The sequence below is a fragment of the Phacochoerus africanus genome, chromosome 15 (genome assembly GCF_016906955.1).
Source record: "Phacochoerus africanus isolate WHEZ1 chromosome 15, ROS_Pafr_v1, whole genome shotgun sequence".
NCBI classification, from domain to species: domain Eukaryota; kingdom Metazoa; phylum Chordata; class Mammalia; order Artiodactyla; family Suidae; genus Phacochoerus; species Phacochoerus africanus.
In genome coordinates this window covers 71,992,897-72,015,514 of record NC_062558.1, presented here as the reverse complement: position 1 = coordinate 72,015,514, position 22,618 = coordinate 71,992,897, and the positions used below count along the sequence as shown (strand labels likewise).

Below are 22,618 nucleotides of genomic sequence, written 5' to 3'. Positions count from 1 at the left end.
GAGGATTGAATAACAACTACTGGATTAACTTTTCTTCTGGGGAGAATTAAGTTATCATTAGGGATTATTTATTTCTCTATCTGGTCATTTAGGGCTGAGGTAAACTCTCAAACTATAGTCCATGCATTAAGGTCTTCCCAGCACATGTTTTTGTAAATAAACTCAGTGCCCACTCATTTACCTATGGTCTATCACTATTTTCTACCTAAAACTGGCAGAGGCAGACTTGGGTAGTTATGACAGAGCCCTCATGGCCAGCAAAGCCTAAAGTATTTACCATCTGTCCCTTTATAGCAAAAGTTTGTTGGTCCCTAATTTAGAAACTGTAAGTAAAATGTATGGCTCAGTTTATAGAACTCTTGAGTTGAAAAAAATTTGAGTAGAATATTTACTATTGATTCTAAAATCTTTGATGAATGCATCATTTACTCATTCTTCCAGGAGATTCACTATCCTTTGTGATGTTAGCAGTCACAATGATAGTTCATTTATTAGTATATGCAAAATCATTCTACTCTAACATTTCTTTTTCATTTTAGTAGATTGGATATTTCTATGTAAAGAAATTTTCTCATATCTACCATTTGATCCTTAGTAGTACAGTTCATATGGAAAAGAATTCTCTCTCTTGAGTTACTAATTTTTCAAAAGAATGAACCTGTTCATTAGCATACTGCAGTGGTAACAGTTAAGTTTTTGGTTTTGTTTTCAGATTTTACTATTTATTCATGGACTTAAACATATTTGGTATTTTTTAATCCATTGTAGTTGCTATCTTTATTGATATTGTCCCATTTTTGTCCAGGGAGAGCTCTTCAATTTGACACCTGAGTCCTTTTGATACAACCCTAATACTCTTTGGTAGCTTCCTTGCTACCTGGTGTACTTGGTATGATAAAATGTTCCAAACTTATATGTTTATTGCCTAACAATACCAGCCTTACAACCAGTATTATAATAACTGGAAATACAATTGACCCTTGAACAACATGGGTTTGAATTGTGTAAGTCCAATTATACGGATTTTTTTTCAATAAATATGTTCTGTGGTATTATACAATCCTTAGTTGAATCCATGAATGCAAAACTATGTGATATGCAAGACCAACTCTAAGATTATATTCGAATCTTCGACTGTGCAGGGGATCAGTGTCCCTTACTCCTGAGTTTCTCAAGGATCAAATGTAGTTTTTTATTCTGTTTTTTAAAATTATTTTGTAGGTTTTTTATCCTTTGGATATACCATAGAAGAAATACACAATCAAATAACAGTGGAGTGTTTTGTGGGTTTTTTTTGGTTTTTTGCTTTTTTTTTTTAGGCCACACCCATGGCATATGGAAGTTCCCAGGATCTGAGTTGCATCTGTAGCAGTGCTGCAGCTTTCGACCTATGCTGCAGTGCTGCAGCTTTTGACCTATGCCACAGCTTGCAGCAATGCTGGATCTTTAACCCACTGAGCAAGGCCAAAGATCAAACCTGCATCCTTACAGACACTAAGAAATATTTTTTTAAAAGAAATGGTAGGAGTTCCTGTCATGGTGCAGCGGAAATGAATCCAACTAGGAACCATGAAATTGCAAGTTCAGTCCATGGCCTCGCTCAGTGGGTTAAGGATCTGGCATTGCCGTGAGCTGTAGTGTAGGTCGCAGACGCAGCTTGGATCTGGTGTTTTTTGTGGCTCTGGTGTAGGCCGGCAGCTGTACCTTGGATTAGACCCCTAGCCTGGGAACCTCCATATGCCGTCTGGAAAAGACAAAAGACAAAAAAAAAAGAGAGAAATGGTATACTAAACATATTTTTTTTTCCCCCATCAAGAAAGAGTATTTTATTTTATTTGGGAAATGGAAGCATGTTTGCATGTTGTGATTAATTACTCAGAAAGTAGAAAATCAGCCATGCAGGAGGAGATATCAACTTCAGAGGCAGCGTCTCTAAGTTGTGAGGGAAGGATGGAGCTGAGTGTGCTGGAAGAGGATTGACTGTAGTTAGACACAGATCTGTAATATCATGGAGGGAAGCCAAGTGTATATGTAAATACAAATCTCTTCATGGGTTTGATGGTGAGAGGTTGTGAAAGTTCTCTTAGAATTATTTCTTCTTTAGAGTGGAATAAGATGCAAGATTGTTAGTAGGTTAGAATGGGGGAAAGGTGTTAGAGGTTTCAAGAAGAAAGGAATAAAAGTGAAATAATCACTTTGAGGAGTGGAAAAATAAGTTAACCATGCAAATAAATATAGGGTTAGATTTGGCAGCATTGGAGGCCTCTTTGAAACTTATGTTCATGAATTTAAAATGATTCCAATCAATGTATTTATATTTTCTTCTTTAATCACATTTAGCTGCTATGTAGAGGTAAGAATGAGGCAGACAGTTGGTTTTACTGGATTGTGGTTTTAGGAAGTGAGTTTGAACAGGAGGGAAGAAAGGGCAGGGGAATGATTATCTCAGTTGTAGAATTTAAGCTTTGTAAGGAGGAAAGTGTTAGGACTTGATTGGGAGAGAAAAAAGTTAAGGGACTGTAGCTGCTGGTGGAGTTGAGTTGTAGTGTGAGATGAAGTATCAGGGGGGAGTTCCCATTGTGGCTGAGTGATAACAAATCTGACTAGTATCCATGAGGGTGCGGGTTTGATCCCTGGCCTCACTCAGTAGCTGAAGGATCCAGTGTTGTGGCGAGCTGCGGAGTAGGTTGAAGATGAGGCTCAGATCCCTAGTTGCTGTAAGCTGTGGTGTAGGTTGGCAGCTTCAGCTCCAGTATGACCCCTAGCCTGGGAACTTCCATATACCAAAGGTGCAGCCCTAAAAAGATCAAGAAATTTTTTAAAAAGGAAATATCAGGGGAAGTGATTTACAGTGTAGGAAATGATGTTCCGATAAGGATTGCTTAGGATTTGGAAGGTTGCAGTTGAATATAAAATATGACCATGGGAATGGGCGTTAGAGATGTGATAGAGGATAAGACTGTTGGGAATAAGCAGGTCAGGGAACTGAGAGGCTAATGTGTTAGATGACTTTTTTGCCTGGATATTGAAATTGTTGAAAACAGTGGCAGGAATAGTGGTAGAGAAAGAAAGCATAAGATAGTGTCAAAATCTGTTAATGAGAACACTGTGGAATGTGTTTAGATGCCAGCACGTGGAGCAGTGGCAGGGAAATGGCCAGTTGGCATGTTTCACAGGAGCTGGGATTTTAAGAAGGCAAGTGGAAGGAAGGAGGTCTAGAAGGAATGAAGAGCCAGGAGACTACCTCTAGGCCATGTTGTATAAAAGGTTGGAAGAGAAAACAGACACCATTTTGAGCTGCAGGGGGAGTGGCATCCTCAGGAGAAAGTCCTGTTCATTTAGAGAAAGGGGAAGGAGGAGTTCTCTCTTGGCTTAGTGGGTTAAGGATCTGGCATTGTTGCTGCTGTGGCTCAGTTTACAGCTGTAGCTCCAGTTTTGTCTCCGGCCCAGGAACTTTCGCATGCCTTGGGTGCAGACCCCCCACTCCCCAAAAAAGGAAAGAAAATTTGAAGAAGTTTAATTGTAGGCATTTTAACCAAACGATAGATGTGAGTTCCCGGAATGTGGTGGAGCAAAAGGACAGTTGGCAAGATGTGTCAGATTTTAGAGCCTGTACAGTGCCACATGAGGTGGAATTAGGGATAACCTGTGAGTTTTTAAGCTTCCTTTGTTGGTAGTCAAGCATGTAGGACATGTTTGAATAGTCCTAGTGTCTTCTTAGGTAGGTGGACAAGCTGATCAAATTAGGGTCTTTTTCTTAACGGTTTTCTCAGGGAAGTTTGTAGTGGTGTAGCAGATAGAATTTCAAGAGGGCACATGGGATGGAGCCTGTCTTGCTGCGAACACAGAGTTCAGTGGGCCTTTATTCAAGTCTGCAGAGCTAATGTTTTGAGACCAGGAGAAGGGCAGTCTTAAAAAGCTTGAGCGTCTTAATAAATAAATAAATAAATAAATAAATAAATAAATAGCTTGATCCTCAGTCTTTCCTACATCATTTCAATTACATCTTAATTTGAACAGTGGGAGCCCCATAGAGCTGGATCCTTTTTGTGTACTTTTGACATGTCTCCATTATTCTTTAATTATTCCTTGCATTTGGTGTAGAAAATGTCCCAAGCACATCTTATGTTTTCTCTACCCCAGTCCTGGCATTAGCCATTTCTCCTCAGAGCCCAGACTTCTTTCAGGTATAAAATATTTAGAAACATCAAGCTCTGGAAGCCAAGTGTTCTTATTGCTAGGAAAGAGTCATTGCTTTCAGAAGACAGAACTAGAAATTGTATGTATGTATATACACATAGCACATACCTCCTGGTTTTCAACATATATAGATATTTACACTTATATATACATATATATTTATATCCTTTTTTTTTTGTCTTTTGTCTTTTTAGGGCTATACCTGCATCATATGGAGGTTCCCAGGCTAGGGGTCTAATTCGAGCTGTTGCTCCCGGCGTATGCCAGGGCCACAGCAGTGCTAGATCGGAACTGCGTCTGCAACCTACAGCACAGCTCACCACAATGCCAGATCCTTAACCCACTGATTGAGGCCAGGGATCAAACCAGCAACCTCATGGTTCCTAGTCGGATTCATTTCCACTGTGCCAATTTATATCTTATATAAATATACATGTTGAAAACCATGAGATGATACTGATACCTCTAACACCACAGAGTTTACTCTAGCTATTCCCTTTATACTTTGTGTGATTTAAGTCACTACTGAGAAACTTCACAGCTATCATCTTCAAAGTCTTTATTCAGTGAATAGCTAGTCTCCTCGCTACATTAGCCAAAAGCTCAGCCTCAGATATACGGTACCATCTCCTCAGAGATGATATAGGAAAGAGGGAGGAAGGGAGAGGTTTGTATGTTCATTTTAGTTTAATTTTTTAATGAGGTAAAATTCATGTAACATAAAGTTCATCATTTTAGGAATTTTAAAATGTGCAGTTGTAGCATTTAGTACGTTCACAGAGTTACGCAGCAGTCACCACCATCTAGTTCCAGAACATTTCTTCACCTCAAAAGAAAAGCTGTAGTCATTAAGCCATTTCTTCTCCCTCTGGCCTTTTGACAGTCATTACCATCTATCTGTTTGGATTTGTCTATTCTTGATATTTGCTGTTAATGGAAACCATATAATATATGGCCTTTGGTGTCTGGCTGCTTCTACTTAGGATAATGTTTCCAAGGCTTACCTATGTGTACCATGTGTTAATACTTCTTTCCTGAAAGAGTGGCTGAAGAGTGTTCCATTATATAGATATACCACATTTTATTTATTCATTCATCAGTTATGGACATTCAAGTTTGCATCTTTCAATGAAACATTATGAGTATTAACTGTCTTGAAAACTTGTATACAAGTTATTGCTTGCAGTTTTCTTTTCTTTTTTCCTTTTCTTTTTTTTTTGTTTTTTGGGTTTTTTTTGCTTTTTAGGGCCCACCCAAGGCATATAGCAGTTCCCAGGCTAGGGGTCAAATCAGAGCTACACCTGCCAGCCTATGCCACAGCCATAGCAACACGGAATCTGAGCTGCCTCTGCAACCTATACAGCAGCTCATGGCAGCGCTGGATCCCTAACCCACTGAGCGAGGCCAGGGATCAAACCCACATCCTAATGGATCCTAGTCAGGTTCATTAACTGCTGAGCCACAAAGGGAACTCCCTGTTTGCAATTATTTTAAGTATATACATAAGAATAGAATCATTAGATCATGTAATAATTCTGTTTGATTTTCTGAGGAACCACCAAACTTTTCTGCAGTGAATGCACCGTTTTATATACCAATCAGCATTACATGAGGACTCCAATTTCTCTGTAATCCTGGTCAACATTTGCTACTTTCCTTTTTTTTAAACAATTATATATTTAAAATATATCTTGTATGTATTTAATTCTTATTATTATAGTAAGTGTAAAGTTGTATCTTGTGATTTGATTTGCATCTCCTACTGGCTACTGATGTGCTTGTTTGGCTACTTGTATACCTGCTTTAGCAAGATGTTTTTTTTAGTCTTACACTTTTTTTTTTTTTTGGCAACACCATGGCATATGGAGTTCCCGGGCCAGGGATCAGATCCAAAGTTGCTGCATCTGTGGCAACACTGGATCCTTAACCCACTGTGCTGCACTGGGATCAAACCTGTATCCCAGCACTCCAGAGATGCCACTGATCCTGTTGTATCACAGTGGGTACTCCAAGTCTTAAACATTTTTTTTTTTGGTCTTTTTGTTGTTGTTGTTGTTGTTGCTATTTCTTGGGCCGCTGCCGCGGCATATGGAGGTTCCCAGGCTAGGGGTCGAATCGGAGCTGCAGCCACCGGCCTACGCCAGAGCCACAGCAATGCGGGATCCGAGCCGAGTCTGCAACCTACACCACAGCTCACAGCAACGCCGGATCGTTAACCCACTGAGCAAGGGCAGGGACCGAACCCGCAACCTCATGGTTCCTAGTCGGATTCGTTAACCATTGCGCCACGACGGGAACTCCTTAAACATTTTTAACTGGAATTCTTTTTGGTTTTTGGGTTTGGGGTTTTTTTTTTTTGTCTTTTTGCCATTTCTTGGGCTGCTCCCGCAGCATATGGAGGTTTCCAGGCTAGGGGTCGAATCGGAGCTGTAGCCAACGGCCTATGCCAGAGCCACAGCAACGTGGGATTCGAGCCACATCTGCAACCTACACCACAGCTCACGGCAACGCCAGATCCTTAGCCCACTGAGCAAGGGTAGGGACCGAACCCGCAACCTCATGGTTTCTAGTCGGATTCGTTAACCACTGCGCCACGACAGGAACTCCTGGACTTCTTTTTGTTGCTGAGTTTCAAGAGTTCTTTTATGTATTCTAGATACCAGACCCTTGTCAGATATATGATTTATAAGTACTCTCTCCCAAAGTGTGAGTTATCTTTTCACTTTCTTGCTAATGTCCTTTCGTACACAAAAGTTTTAAGTTTTGCTGAAGTCTTTTTTTATTTTTTATTTTATTGTTTGTGCTTTTTGGTGTTAAAACTAAGAAACCATTAACAAATTCAGAGTCATGAAGATTTACCATCAAGTGGAAGAAATTCTTAAGAGTTTTATAATTTTAGTTGTTACATTTAAATCTTTCTTTCTTTTTTTCTTTTGTTGTTTTTTAGGGCTGCATTTGATGTATATGGCAGTTCCCAGGCTAGGGGTCAGGTTGGAGCTACAGCTGCTGGCCACAGCCACAACAGTGCAGGATCTGAGCTGCATCTGCAACCTACACCAGAGCTTACAGCAATGCCAGATCCTGGACCCACTTAGCAAGGCCAGGGATCAAACCCTCATCCTCATGGAAACTAGTCGAATTCATTTTCACTGCACCACAATGGGAACTCCATTTATATTAAGTCTTTGATCTGTTTTGAGTTCTTTTTTGTCTGTGGTGAAAAAGTTCAACCTCATTCTTTGCATGTAAACACTTGGTTGTCCCACCACAGTTTGTTAAAGAGAATTATTAAATAATCTTGGCATCATTGTTGAAAATTAATTGACTGTAGATATGTAGATTTATTTCTGGACTCTCAAATTTATTCCAGTGATGTGTATGTCTGTTTTTATGCTAGCACTCCTCTGCCCTGTTTACTATAGCTTTGTAGTAGCTTTTAAAATTGTAATGTGTGAATCTTCCTACTGTGTTCTTCTCTCTTAAGATTCTTTTGACTCTTAGGGGTCCCTTGCAATTCTGTATGAATTTTATGGTTAGCTTTTCCATTTCAGCCAAAAAGAGAAAAAAGAAAGAAAGCCAGTGAGGTTTTGATAAGAGAGTGTGTTGAACCTATAGATCAGTTTGGGAGGCATTGCCATCTTCACAATATTATCTTCCAGTCCACGAACATGGGATATCTCTGCATTTATTTAGGTCTTTCATTTTCTTTCACCAATGTTTTGTAGTTTTCAGTATACAAGTGTTATACCTCCTTGGTTAAATTTATTTCTGAGTATTTTGTTCTTTTCGATGCTATTGTAAATGGAATTGTTGCCTTAATTTTTGATTCATCACTAACGTGTAGACATACAATTGATTTTTGGTATGTTGATCTGGTATCATGCAACTTTGCTGAATTCATTTATTAGCTCTAAAAGTTTGTTTTATGGATTCTTTAGGATTTCTGTTTACAAGATCATGTCATCTATAAATGCAATAGATTTAAATTTACTTCTTTTTTTCAAACTTGGATACCTTTATTCATTCATTTTTTTGTTTAATTACCCTGGCGAGAACTTTTAGTACACAAATATAAGTGGTGAAAGTGAACATTCTTCTCACTTTTTCCTGATCTCAGTGGAATGTCAACTGGGTTTTTCATAAATTCCTTGAATCATGTTAAGAAAATTCCCTCTCTCTGCCTAGTTTGTTGAGTGTATTTATCATGAAAAAGTTGTGGGGTTTTTTTGTCCTTTTAGGGCTGCACCTGCAGCAAATGGAGGTTCCCGGGCTAGGGGTCTAATCAAAGCTGTTGCTGCCAGCCTACACCACAGCCACAGCAACACCAGATCTGAGCTTTGTCTTTGACCTACACCACGCTCACGGCAACGCCAGATCCTTCACCCACTGAGCGAGGCCAGGGATCGAACCCTCAACTTCATGGTTCCTAGTCGGATTCATTTCTGCTGTGCCATGACGGGAGCTCTGATGAAAACGTTTTTATTCAGATGTTTATTTCTACTTCAGTTGAGATGTTCATATGGTTTCCTTCCTTTGTTTCATTATGTGTTACATTGGTTGATTTTTTTTTTTTTATGTTGAATCACCTTGCATTTCTATGACAAAGTCCACTTGGTGATGGTGTATATATGGACTGGATGCAGTTTGCTAGTATTTTGTTGATGACTTTTCTATTATTTGAAAGGAATACTGCTGTATAGTTTTGTGTGTGTGTGTGATGCTTTTGGCCTTGGTGTCATGATAGCCCTGAGTTCATAGAATAAGTTAAGAACTGTTTCCTGGAGTTCCCGTCGTGGCGCAGTGGTTAACGAATCCAACTAGGAACCATGAGGTTGCGGGATCGGTCCCTGCCCTTGCTCAGTGGGTTAAGGATCCGGTGTTGCTGTGAGCTGTGGTGTAGGTCACACACACGGCTCGGATCCCGAGTTGCTGTGACTCTGGCGTAGACCGGTGGCTACAGCTCCGATTCGACCCCTAGCCTGGGAACCTCCGTGTGCCGTGGGAGCGGCCCAAGAAATAGCAAAAAGACAATAAATAAATAAATAAATAAATAAATAAATAAATAAATAAATAAATAAATAAATAAATAAAACTGTTTCCTTCTCTTCTGTTTCTTGGAAGAGATGGGAAAAGATTGGTGTTAATTCTTCTAAATGTTTGGTAAAATCTGGTCTCACAATCTGTTCTCAGGCTTGTGTTGGAAAGTTTTGATTGGTGATTCAATCTCATATAAGTCTTTTTAGGCTTTCTAGTTCAGAATCCAGTGTCAGTTGGTATTTTGTGTTTCTAGGAATTTGTTCATTTCATCTAGACTATTTTGTTGGCATATAGTTGCTCTTAATATTCTGATATAAGGTTGGCAGTAATGTCCATACATTTAATCCTGATTTTAGTGAGTCTTCTCTCTTTCTCTTGGTCATTCTAGCTAATAAAGCTTTGTCAATTTTGTTGATCTTTTAAAAGAATCACCTTTTGGTTTTGTTGCTTTGTGTATTGTTTTTCTATTTTCATTTCATTTATCTCCACTTTAATCTTTATTATTTTCCCCCTCTGCTAGGTTTGGGTTTAGTTTACTTTTCTTTTATATAGTTCTTTTGGATATGAAGTTAGGTTGTTTATTTGAGATCCTCTTTTTTTTTGGCAACAGCACACAGAAACTCCACGGCCAGGCATCAAAGCCATGCCACAGCAGCAACTCAAGCCACAGCAGTGACAATGCCAGATCTTTTAGCCAGTTGAGCTACCAGGTTTCTTTTTAATTCAGAAGTTCAAAACTACAAAAACTTCCCTTTGAACATTGCTTTCTGTGCATTCCATAAGTTTTTATATGTTGAATTTTCATTTTCATTATTCTCTAAGTATTTTCTGATTCCCTTTGTAATACGTTCCTTGACCCATTGGTTATTTAAGAACATATTGTTGGGAGTTCCCATGATGGCTCAGTGGAAACAAACCCAGTGGTATCCATGAGAATGCACGTTAGATCCCTGGCCTTGATCAGTGGATTAAAAATCCGGCACTGCCGTGAGCTGCTGTGTAGATCCTGCATTACTGTGGCTGTGGTGTAGGCAGGCAGCTGAAACCTAGCCTGGGAACTTCCATATGCCACAAGTGCAGTCTTAAAAATGGGGGGGGGAGGGAGCATTAAAGCTCCCAGCTATTATTTTAGAACTGTACTTCTCCTTTCAGTTCTGTCAGGTTTACCTCATATATTTTGAAGCTGTATTGTTAGGTATGTATATGTTGGTAACTTCTGATGAATTGATACTTATATTGATGTACATCTTTCTTTGCCTCTTGTAATAGTTTTTGACTTAAAGTTGATTTTGTCTGATGTTAGTGCAGCCATTTGACTCTCTTACGATAATTATATACATAGAATATCTTCTTCCAAACTTTTACTTTCAACCTAGCTCTGTCTTTGGATCTGAAGTGAGGTTTGCTGACAGCATATACTTGAACCATGATTTTTTTAAAATAATTACTGATAAGGAAGCACTTGCCATTTTGCTACTTGTTTTCTTTTCTTTTTAAAAATTCTTTTTCTTTTTTGGCCGCCCTGCGGCATGTGGAGTGCCTGGGCCGAGAATTAGATTAGAGCTGCAGTTGTGACCTATGCTGCAGCTGTGGCAATGCTGGATCCTTTAACCCGCTGTGTCAGGCCAGGGATGGAATCTGCTCCTGGTGCTGAAGAGATGCCACCCACCCCTTTGTGCCACAGTGGGAACTCCTTGCTACTTGTTTTCTGTATGTCATATTTTCTTTTTTATTATTTTTTTATTTTTTATTACTCAAATGAATTTATCACTTCTGTAGTTATATAATGACCATAACAATCCAGTTTCACAGGATTTCCATATATGTCATATTTTCTTTGTTTTTTATTTCCTCCATTACTGCTCTGTTATTTTCTTAGTAGTTGCGCTGAGGATTATAGTTAACAACTTAAATTTGTATCAACCTGATTTGAATTAATACTGACTTAACTTCAGTAGTATACAGAAACCTTGCTCCTAGAACAGCTCTGTCCCTCCCTCTTTATTTTGATATTATCACAATTTACAGCTTTATACATTATATACTCATTAATACAGATTTATAACTATTTGATTCATTTGCCTGTTAAGAGGAATTACAAACCAAAAATACAGTGGTATTGGGAATTCCCTTTGTGGCTCAGCAGTAACGAACCTGACTTGTATCCATTAGAATGTGGGTTCAATCACTGGTCTCACTCAGTGGGTTAAGGATCCGGTGTTGCCATGAGCTGTGGTATAGGTCGCAGATGTGGCTTGGATCTCACATTGCTGTGGCTGTGGCGTAGGCCATCAGCTGCAGCTTTGATTCAACCCCTAGCCTGGAAACTTCCATACGCCACAGGTGCAGCCTTAAAAATAAAATAAGAAAATACAGTAGTATTAACTTTATGTTTGCTTGTGTAGCTACCTTTACCAGCGTTCTTTATCTCTTCATTTGGCTTTTGAGTTACTTTAGCATCCTTTCCTTTTAGCCTAACGAACTTAGCATTTCTTATTGGACAGGTCTAGTAGCAATAGACTTTCTCAGATTTTCTTTATCTGAGATTTTCTGTATATGGAGTTCTTGCTTAACAGGTTTTTTTCTTTGTGCCCATTACATATAACATCCCACTGCATTTTGGCATGCATGATTTCTGATTAGTAATCAACTGTGGGTCTTGTGATGAATTGCTTCCTCTTTTGCTATTTTCCATACTCCTTGTAATCAGTTTTCAACACTTTGATTATAATGTGTCAGGATATGGATCTTGAGTTTGTGTTACTTGGAGTTTGTTGAGCTTCTTGGATATTAGATTATGTCTTTTATCAAATTTGAGGAATTTTCAACTGTTTCCTCAAATATTCTTTCTGCCTCTTTCTTCCTTCTGGGACTATACTGTTTGTATAATGGTACACTTGATGTTGTGTCACAGGATTCTTGGGCTCTGTCATATTTTTTCATTCTTTTTCTTGCTATTGGTCGTCAAAGTGGGTAATCTCAATTGATCTGCTCTTAAATTAAGTCTTTTTTCTGCCTGTTCAAATCTTCTCTTTTTACCCTTCTGGAAAATTTTTATTTCGTTTATTGCACTTTTCATGTCTGGAATTTCTACATGGTTGTTTGGGTTTCTTTTTTCTTTTTTTTTTTTTAGCTCTTTGAGATATTTGACAGTTGAGCCTTTTTTTTTTTTCTTTTTAGGACTACACCTGCAACATATGAAAGTTCCCAGGCTAGGGGTCAAATCAGAGCGGCAGCTGCTGACCTACACCACAGCCATAGTAAGGCAGGATCCTTGACTCACTGAGCAAGGCCAGGGATCAAACCCACATCCTCATGGATACTAGTCGGGTTCGTTTCCTCTGAGCCATGATGGGAACTCTGACAGTTGAGTCTTTAGGTACTTAAAACAGTTGAGTCTTCATCTCATAAGTCCTCTGTTTGGGTTTCTTTAAGGAGAGTTATATATTAATTTATTTGGAGTATATGTGTGTGTGTGCGTACATGCATGCAAATACGCCATATTTTTTTGCATGCCTCACAAATTTTTGTTGAATACTAACACCTTTTTTTGACAGTTTTTTGTTTGTTTCCCATAGCACCTCTTATTCATCTAGTCTTCTTGTGTTTCTTTTGACTTTTTCTTGTGATTCTTGGCTATTTATTCACTTTTTAAAGTGTGACACTGAAATACCACCTGGATACTTTGTGTCTATGGGCATATAGACTTATGTTCACAGGCTCTGCTCATAGAGTCATTAGTTAGGGGGCTTTCAAGGGGGAACCCTCAAGTGTCAGCACATGGAAGTTTTTTACCCTTTATGTTTTCAGGAAAGGTTGTAGCTGTAGCTGTCCATGTTCTGGTAGTTACTCTAAACACTAGAAGGGCAAGCTAGGTTTTCTTTGTTCACCATACAGACATTCCATTTGATCCCTTTGTTTATAATGCAGCACCCTGACCATCAGCTGTCTCAAATTCCACAGCCTGTTTGGTTCATGCTCTCCAGAAAGGCAAAGGCCTTTCCACCAGGCATCGTTATTTTCAAGCCCACTGTATTACATCTGACTTAGTTTTCCAACTAAGCTAGCTGGGCTACCTCTGACTTTACAAGCTTTGATTGGGTACTTCCAGTTCCTGAGCCAGCAGCACAGATTAACTTGTTTTCCTCTACACACTGCTCTTGTGTTTTTTTCCTGCTTTACCAAATCAGACCAGCCCTCCATTTACTTTTCATATTTTGAAATACTGACGTCTCTCTAGTCCTGTTAAAACTTTCCCCTATTCTCTTTTTTTCTTGTAGGTTTAGATCATTTTTATTCCTTTATTCTCATTTCAAGGGATTTCAGGAAGAGGAAAGATTGACATATATTATCTGCTCTATTTAAGAAGGACTTTCTAAACTTAAGTGCAGTGTAGGATATTACAGAACAAAAAGATTAATTTGGAGTTCTCTTATGGCACAGAAAGTTAAGGATCTGATGTTGTCACTGCAGCAGCTTGGGTTGCTGCTTGTGACACAGCTTTGATCCCTGGCCCAGAAATTTCTATATGCTACAGGCATGGCCAACAAAAAAAAAAGAAAGAAAAAAAGATTAATTTAACCAATGAAAAATCTGACATTTATGCATAATAAAAATGTAAAAAGCATATAACAGACTGGAGTATATGTAACAAATACAACACAGGGTAATTAACATGATGACTTCATATACGAATATATAAGAAAACACTAGCCCCCCAAAAATAAATGGTTCAAGTACACAAAGAGGCATTTCACAAACACACACAAATCACCAATTTTCAGTATCACTAATAATCAAAAATATAATAAAAGAATCTGTCTTTTTTTTTTTTTCAAGCTGTCATTTTAAAACTCAAACAGAAATGTTTTGTGCATGTATACAAATGAAAATATGGGGAAACAGTCATTTTCCTGATCTACATGTGGTAGTATAAACTACAACAGGTATAGAGGAGTTGTAGTACCGTAGTATGAGTTTGGTAGTATGCTTAACTGTCCTTTGACCTTGAAATTTTTTCTTACAAAGCAGAATTTCTTCTAAGGAAATACTCCAAAATATGAACCAAAATATATACAAAAAAGATACTCATCTTATTTTGAATTTCACTAGTTAGTTAGAATAACTAGCATTTGTTGTGCCTTTACTGTGCACTTTAGGAACTGTACTCAAAACATTTTACATACATTATCTCACTTAATCCTCACAACAGCCATATGAGAATAATACTATTTTTGTCTTGAAAACACTGAAGCAAATGAATGAACCAGGTTTGGAGTGCTAGATGTAATTTAAAAATTGTTTGCTGGAGTTCCTACTGTGGCTCATTAGCAAGTTAAGAACCCGACATACTGTCCTTGAGGATGTGGGTTCCGTCTTTGGCTTCGCGCAGTGGGTTAACAATCCAGTGTTGCTGCAAGCTGTGGTGTAGGTTGCAGACACAGCTTGGATCCAGTGTTGCCGTGGCTGAGGCCTGCAGCTGTAGCTCCAATTCAACTGCTAGCCTGGGAAATTCCATATGCCGCAGGTGCAGCCAGAAAAAAGAAAAAATTGTTTGATAGAAAACTGTCATTCTCACAGAATTTTCTGTGACCATATATTTCTCTAAAAATGGCCTGGGGTGGGGAGGTTGACGGGAGTAAACTTTTTAAAAATATTTTAATAATCTAAATATCCAACTATAGCAAAAGTAGCTAATTTAGCAAGCCATGGTACTTTTATGTGATATAATATTCAGCCATTGAAAATCATGTTTAGGAAGAATATTTAATGACATAAGAAAATGCTTGTAATTGGAAAAATGAGAAAACCTCAAATATAGTTAAGTTTTGAATTATTTTTTGAACTTAGAGTAGATGAAATACCTAAAAATACTCTTTTAAATAATTGTTTCTGGGTGATTGGATTATAGGTATTTGTTCATTTTCTTTAGGCTTTTTATTTTCCAAAATTTTGAATGTATAGAAATTTTTAAATCAGAAAAAAGTTCTAATGATCATTTCACTTATTAATGTAATACTTAATGATGTGAAAAATAATTATATTTCTGGGGAAGAAGCCAATTGTGAAATTATATATGTATAGTATCATCTCAACTAGATTTTAATTTTGTCCTAGAAAATAATATGGAAATATGCAAATATACTAACAGTAGTATTGTCCTGGGGAGATAGGAATGAGAATAAACATTCTTCCTGATGTTCAATGCTTTTTTTTTTTTTTCTGTCTCCAATATTTTCTATTGCAAGTATGTGTTTGGTAATCAGAGAAAGTATAATGTTTTCACTTGTAGAACAAGTCTTTACTTTTTTTCCCTTACATTTTTAGACATTTGAAGACAGTGATTTGTTCCACTTGATTGGTGTTATCTGTGGATTAGCGATTTATAATTTTACTATTGTGGACCTCCATTTTCCTTTGGCTTTATATAAGAAACTGCTGAAAAAGAAGCCATCCCTGGATGATTTGAAAGAACTCGTGCCTGATGTTGGGAGGTTAGTTGTAAAAAGTGGCAAGAGTGTGGTTTAGCAAATAGGAAATGGGGAATGTACAAAAGCATTCCTTTCAAGGATAATTATATTTTTTTGTTCTTGTTGAATTTCTGAAATGAACAAATAGCCCTTCTGAAAAAGGAAAACCTGGATTTCCCATCGTGGCTCAGTGGTTAACAAACCTGACTAGTATCCATGAAGATGTGGGCTCGATCCCTGGTCTCACTCAGTTGGTTATGGTTCCAGCGTTGCCGTGAGCTGTGGTGTAGGTTGCAGACGGGGCTCGAATCCTGCGTTGCTGAGGCTGTGGTGTAGGCCGGTAGCTGCAACTCCCATTCGACCCCTAGCCTGGGAACCTCCATGTGCCATGGCTGTGACCCTAAAAAAAAAGACAGAAAATAATAATAAAGGAAAACCTATTGTGTTTCTCAGACTCAGAATTTTCTCCTGAAAAAGTTATGTATATAAAATCATGTGCTGAATTTTTAGTTTAACCATATTTTGTGAATATCAGGTAATAATTTTAGGAAGGTAATATTTCCTGAGAGTAGTTAAATGATTTATTTGGACTTTTACTTCTGATCACCCTCATTCATAGGTGGAATATGTAAAGTTTCTTTTTATTTATTACATAAAATAGAATAAAAACTGTGTATAAATAAGGACAAGTGTTGAAAATTGGTGGACACATGGCCTTTGTATTCAGAGGAAGAGATAAAAACCTTAGAGTAGGTTTTTTTTTAAACATTGTTTATAAGTTTGCCATTGTACATTCACAGTTCTGAAACAAAAAAGTACAAATTAACAAAAGGATTTGAACAAGAATGGGAAATATATACTTAGTCATAAGCAAAATAATCAAAATAATAATGTTTTACCTCAAAGCAACGTGTATATTGTTTTTTCAGAAGCATGCAACAGTTACTAGATTATCCAGAAGATGATGTTGAGGAAACATTTTGTCTTAATTTTACGGTAAGATGGCAAGACCTAGGGTAGCCTGATTATTCATCATCCTTTTTATTTATCAGCTGTACCTTATGGTTCTTCTTTATTTTGGTGGATGGAATTCTTAACCCTTTAGCTAACATTTATTGAGCATTACCTCTATGCTAGTCACAGTACGTGCATTATTTCATTTAATCCTCATAATCCCAAGAGATTGGTATTATTACTCTTATTTTACAGATGAAGAAAACTGAAAACAATCATCCTGTTTCAGAGATGGTATTTATATCCACCTCTGTGACTTCAAAACCTTTTTACTTTAACATTACTCTAAAGATCTTTCCAAATACAAGGAGCCCTCTTTATTCAAGTGTTCATTTTTTGAGTCCGCAATTACGGATGTTTAGAGAAGCTATGGTTACTGTAACATGCAAATATGCACTAATGATTTACCACCTAAAAGATTAATTCTCACTCAGACATCCCTTTCATACTAACATTCATCCTTGCCCATTTTGTCTTACTGTTGGGTGCAATACAATACAAATACAAAAACATTGGAAAATGAAATTGCACAAAAGATGCAGAATTTTTATTTACTTCAGTGATAGGGCTGTTGAGTAAATTGTCCAGTCATATGCAAGGCCATTGACAAATGAGGATCTGCCAGAGGTAGACAAGTTGACAATTAAAGAAGAGAAAATCAGAGTGATTATGATAAGGCACTTCAGAACTAACAGAATATTATAAATTAGACTCTTGAAAAAATGGTAAAACCTTCAGTTTTTCTTTTTTTCTTTTTAAAACTTTGTTTCCAACTTTAAACAGTCTTTATGTTCTTGTGGTCAAAGCTGACAAAAGATACAAGATTCTGTTGTCACACAACTTTCAAAAAAAATGATATGCCCCCTCAAAAATGTATATCCATTCTTTCATTATTTTTAAGAATTGGCACATAGGAAATTTTCTGATGGCCTAGGGGGTTGAATCTCCTGCATTCTCACCACTGCTGCTCTGTGACCTAGGTTCTATCCCTGGCCCAGGAATTCCCACATACAGCCTGTGCGGCAAAAAAGAAAAAAAAAAAATGCCAAAAAAACCCCCAAAATGAGAGAATCTGAAATAAATGTTGCAACTCTCATTTAAAAAAAAAAAGGGCGGGGGGAGTTCCATTGTGGCACAGCATTAATGAATCCAACTAGTATCCATGAAGATGTGGGTTTGATCACTGGCCTCGCTCAGTGGGTTAAGGATCTGGCATTGCCATGATCTGTGGTATAGTTCACAGATACAGCTCGGATCCCATGTTGCTGTGGCTGTAGGCCAACACCTGTAGCACTGATTCGACCCTTAGCCTGGGAACTTATGTATACTGGAGGTGTGGCCTAAAAAGGAAAAAAAAAAAGAATTGCCACATAGTACAGTTATAAGGAAATTTGATAAATTTAAAAGGAAATAATTTATTTTAGTAATATTTTATTTTTTAAGGAAAAAATTCTCCTTTGTTTACCATGAAATTTTAGGTCTCCTTTTCAGTTAATTCACTTATCACATCTGTTATCTTTGAATTTTTACTGATGATCTCAGTTGACTGAAACATTGGGTTCCAAGCAATTTAATTTCTAATTTATCAATCACCAGGTTTGTGAATGTTTAGTATATTTAAGAGCTATGGTAATTCAAACATTACTTTCCCAGAGATTTTCAGTGGTTCTTTATTACTTGAAGAATAATAGCTTTAAAATGGGCTTGTAAATCTGGCCTTCTTTCTAACTTTCATTGTATCCTTCCATTCATACTAAGTTTTGTCATGTCTCACAGTATTTATTCTTTTATGTACTTTACCTTTCCTGTGTTTTTAGGGGCATGCATTTTCAGAACTTGATATTTACTCTTATATCTATCCTTTTGTTCAGTCTGTATCCTCAGCCAGAAATTCCACCCTCTTCCAATCTTTCAGAGCCTTTCTAATCCTTTTAGGTGCTTTTCAAATGTCATTTCTTCCTCAGAGTTTTTTATACTTCGTACAGTCAGCAGTAAGTTTTCTTTCTTCTGTGGTCTGGTAACTTCCTGTTTATGTCTCTGTTATAGCATTTATTTTATTATAATGAGTTATTTACCTATCACATTTTTCTTCCTTTACTAGATAGTAAACTCCAGAGCAGGAATTCGTTCATCTCTTATCATCTTACTCCCACCATAGTGTTTTATAGATAGCGGGGACTAAAAAATTATTTTATAGAAGAGGATAATATTCCAAAAAGAGGAAATGGGAAGAGAAAAGATGCAAAGAGGAGAATGGTAACATTTATAGGACAATGAGCACACTATTAGGGAAATAAAAAGTTTCAAAATAATCAACTCTATAAACCAAAGTGATGATAAACCACCTGTAATCAGGAATGCAACAAGGAGACATATGACGAATACTGGAGTAACAGGTGTCATATGGGGGGGATGCATAGCAAATCTAAACTGAATACATTCTGACCCTATATTCTATCAGATTCTGTCACTTGCCCAAGGAGAACATCCTTTCTAATACTTTACTACTGTAGTGATTCTTCTAAAGTTTTACACACAATTAATACTCAATTTCCTATTCTTAACAAACCAAACACTTGGTAACTTGTAGTTAGTCAAGGTAGGATTTCACACTACTAGAGAAGATGAAAATTTCTAGTTTGTGACTTTATGAAGAAATCAAAATAAGCTTACGGTAGCAGAATTTTACCTCAAATTTATTATTTCTTATATTTTATGAGAGAAAGGTAGATTATAATAATAGGTTATTACAATAATTTAATAAGTTTTGGGTCTGACATTGACTTTTTCTAAAAATTTAAATTAATAGATCACAGTTGAAAACTTTGGTGCAACAGAAGTGAAAGAACTGGTTCTAAATGGTGCAGACACAGCTGTTAACAAACAAAATCGGTAAGTGAATTATAGCAGCATCAGTGGTAGTAATAAGATTCATCAGTAGGCATTTTATTCTGTATTTAGAAATATGTCACAACCTTAAGTTTTTACTCAGATAAATTTATTTTTTGAAAGGTAAGGATGTAATCAATTTTTCTTTTGCTCCTTTTAAAACATTTATAAAGGGATAAAAAAAATCATTAACAATAAGAACAAAGAGGAGTTCCTGTTGTGGCACAGTGGAAACGAATCCAACTAGGAACCATGAGGTTGCGGCTTTGATCCCTGGCCTCCCTCAGTGGGTTAAGGATCCAGTGTTGCCGTGAGCTGTGGTGTAGGTCACAGGTGCGGCTCAGATCCCAAGTTGCTGTGGCATAGGCCTGCCACTGTAGCTCTGATTCGACCCCTAGTCTGGGAACCTCCATATGCCACGGGTGTGGCCCTAAAAAGCAAAAAAAATAAAATAACAAAAAGAAGGAAGAGGAGGCAACCGCAAACACATTTTTGGAAGCTAGAAAACAGTGGTAACCAACGTGAGTTAGCCAGAAAAAGCAGCAACCTAAGATGGACTGGGAGCCAAGAAGGCAGCCAGTTCATATTGCAGAATAAAGGCTCAGGCATTGAAAACAAAAAATAGTTTAGAAAGTATATGGAGTTCAAGGGGAATCTGGAAACAGAAAGATTGGCTGTTACAAGGAGCAATTAGAAACCCATTTCCCTTACACAAGTAGCCTGGCAACTTAAACCTCTCCAGCCTGGGCAGATTGGAAATTTATCTTTGGGGGAGATTGAACTAAAGGAACTGGATTTGAGGACAATTAGGCACAGCCAAGGGCAAGGGACCTGAACTGAAAATAGGGAGGCTGAGAGTCTACAGCTCCCTCTTCCTTGACACTCTTTATTAGAGGATTCTTCTTGGGAAAACTGCCTAACTTTTAAATGTAAATTAATAACTAAAGATCAGTGGACATTAAGGAAAGACTGAAACAGCAAAAAAGAATACTAGGGAGGGAGTGTTCCATCATGGCTCAGTGGTTAACAAACCCAACAACCCAGCTAGTATCCATGAGGATGCAGGTTTGATCCCTGGCCTTACTCAGTGGGTTAAGGATCTGGAGTTGCCGTGAGCTGTGGTGTAGGTCAAAAACACAGCTGTGTAGGCCGGCAGCTACAGCTCCAATTGGACCCCTAGCCTGGGAACCTCCATGCCATGGGTGCATCTCTAAATTTTTTTTTAGAGCTGCACCTGTGGCATATGGAGGTTCCCAGGCTAGGTGTCGAATCGGAGCTACAGCTGCTGGCCTACACCACAGCCACGGCAACCCCAGACCCTTAATCCAGTGAGCAAGACCAGGGATCGAACCTACAACCTCATGGTTCCTAGTTGGATTCGTTTCCTCTGCCCCACAAAGGGAACTCCAGCAGCCCTGAAATTTAAAAAAAAAAAAAAAAAAAAAAAAAAAAGAATGCCAAGGAAACAGTAACAGTGCAGGATGAAGAAAAAAATTTCAATAAGTTTCCTCAAAATGATGAGTAGCAACCTTAAGGGTACTATTAAAATAGGGGGAAAAAAATCATTGAAAGAAATGGAATGAATGGAATTTAAGAAATAGTGCCAGAAAAACTTCCCAGAACTGAACGACATGCCTTTTAGCATGGGAAGTGAAAAAAACACATGCCAAGGCAAAATACATGAAATTTTAAAACTCACAGAAAAGGGGACCCTAAAGAATGACACAAACTAGGGATCAAAATTCTGAGAGAAAATTACCTTTAACATAGAATTCTATATTGAAACTACCAAGAATGTGGTATATAAAAATATACATGTAGAGTCTCAGAGAATTTACTTCCAATGCGTTTTTTCAAGAAGTTACGAAAAGATATGTTCTACCAAAACAGGGAATTAAACCAAGAATGAGGAAGATAGGGGATCCAAAAAAAAAAAAAAAGGAAAGGGGAGTTTCCATCATGGCACAGCAGAAACTCCACTAGGAACCATGAGATTGCGGGTTCAATCCCTGGCTTCACTCAGTGGGTTCAGGATCCGACATTGTGGTGAACTGTGGTGGAGGTTGCAGACGAGGCTCAGATCCTGCATTGCTGTAGCTGTGGTGTGGGCTGGCAGCTGTAGCTCTGATTGGACCCGTAGCCTGGGAATTTCCAAAAAGCCAAAACAAACAAAATAGGAAAGGTAAAGAAGAACAGCAGTGTGTGTAAGATTTATTTAAAAAGCAACAGACCTGGCTTTGATCAAGAAGCTGGGTGGGCTCTGGAGGAATATTTTCAGGAGAAAAATGCAACCTAATATATTTGAATGAATCTGGAGATTGACATTTCTGTTGGAGTTGGAGATGAGGTAGCAAACTAAGAGAAGCAAAAGTTCTTTTTTAAGAAAAGTAGGAGTTCCCTGGTAGCACAGCAGGTTAAGGATCTGTTATTGTCACTGCTATGGCTCAGATTTGATCCCTGGCCCCAAATTTCCACATGGCTTAAGCACAGCTGAAAAAAGAAAAAGCAAAGAAATAGAATATTCCCTAGCTTACTTGTGAATATTGAACCAATATTCAGTACTCAATTCATGAGATAATATTTAACATTGAAAATCAGGGAATAACAGTAGAACTGTGTTGTTGAAATTCAAAGGTAAATATCAGAAGGAATAGCAGGAGTTAACAAGTAATTTCCTTCAGATTTCTAGGGATTTGATCCAAATGATTATGATCCTGATTCTGCCACCTAGAAGATGTATAACTTTAGTAAATTAGTTGATATCTCCATGCCTCAGACTCTTTCTCCAAAATGGGATGACAAATTATACCTATTTCATGGGGTTATTTTGAGGATTAAATGAGGCAATAATTTTAAGATGTTTAGAATAGTACCTAGCACATGTATGTGCTCAGTAAATGTTGGCTGTTATTTCTACCTGACATTTTAAATTGTATGTCTTACTTTGATAAAAAATAAAGCCATTTTTTTGGAGTTCCTCTGTGACTCAGTAGGTTAAGGACCCGGCA

The 22,618-nt window shown here is 37.6% G+C and overlaps 1 protein-coding gene across 4 annotated transcripts in view; it reads left to right on the top strand.

The window, feature by feature from the left end:
* The window catches only part of HERC4 (HECT and RLD domain containing E3 ubiquitin protein ligase 4), a 148,414-nt gene that overhangs the window by 113,202 nt on the left and 12,594 nt on the right, over positions 1–22,618 (top strand). For all 4 annotated transcript variants that reach the window (XM_047760965.1, XM_047760963.1, XM_047760964.1 and 1 more), the window contains 3 exons: positions 15,565–15,731; positions 16,637–16,703; positions 19,531–19,613. In XM_047760965.1, coding sequence (XP_047616921.1) covers positions 15,565–15,731; positions 16,637–16,703; positions 19,531–19,613 — 317 coding nt within the window. The remainder of the gene's footprint in view (positions 1–15,564; positions 15,732–16,636; positions 16,704–19,530; positions 19,614–22,618) is intronic.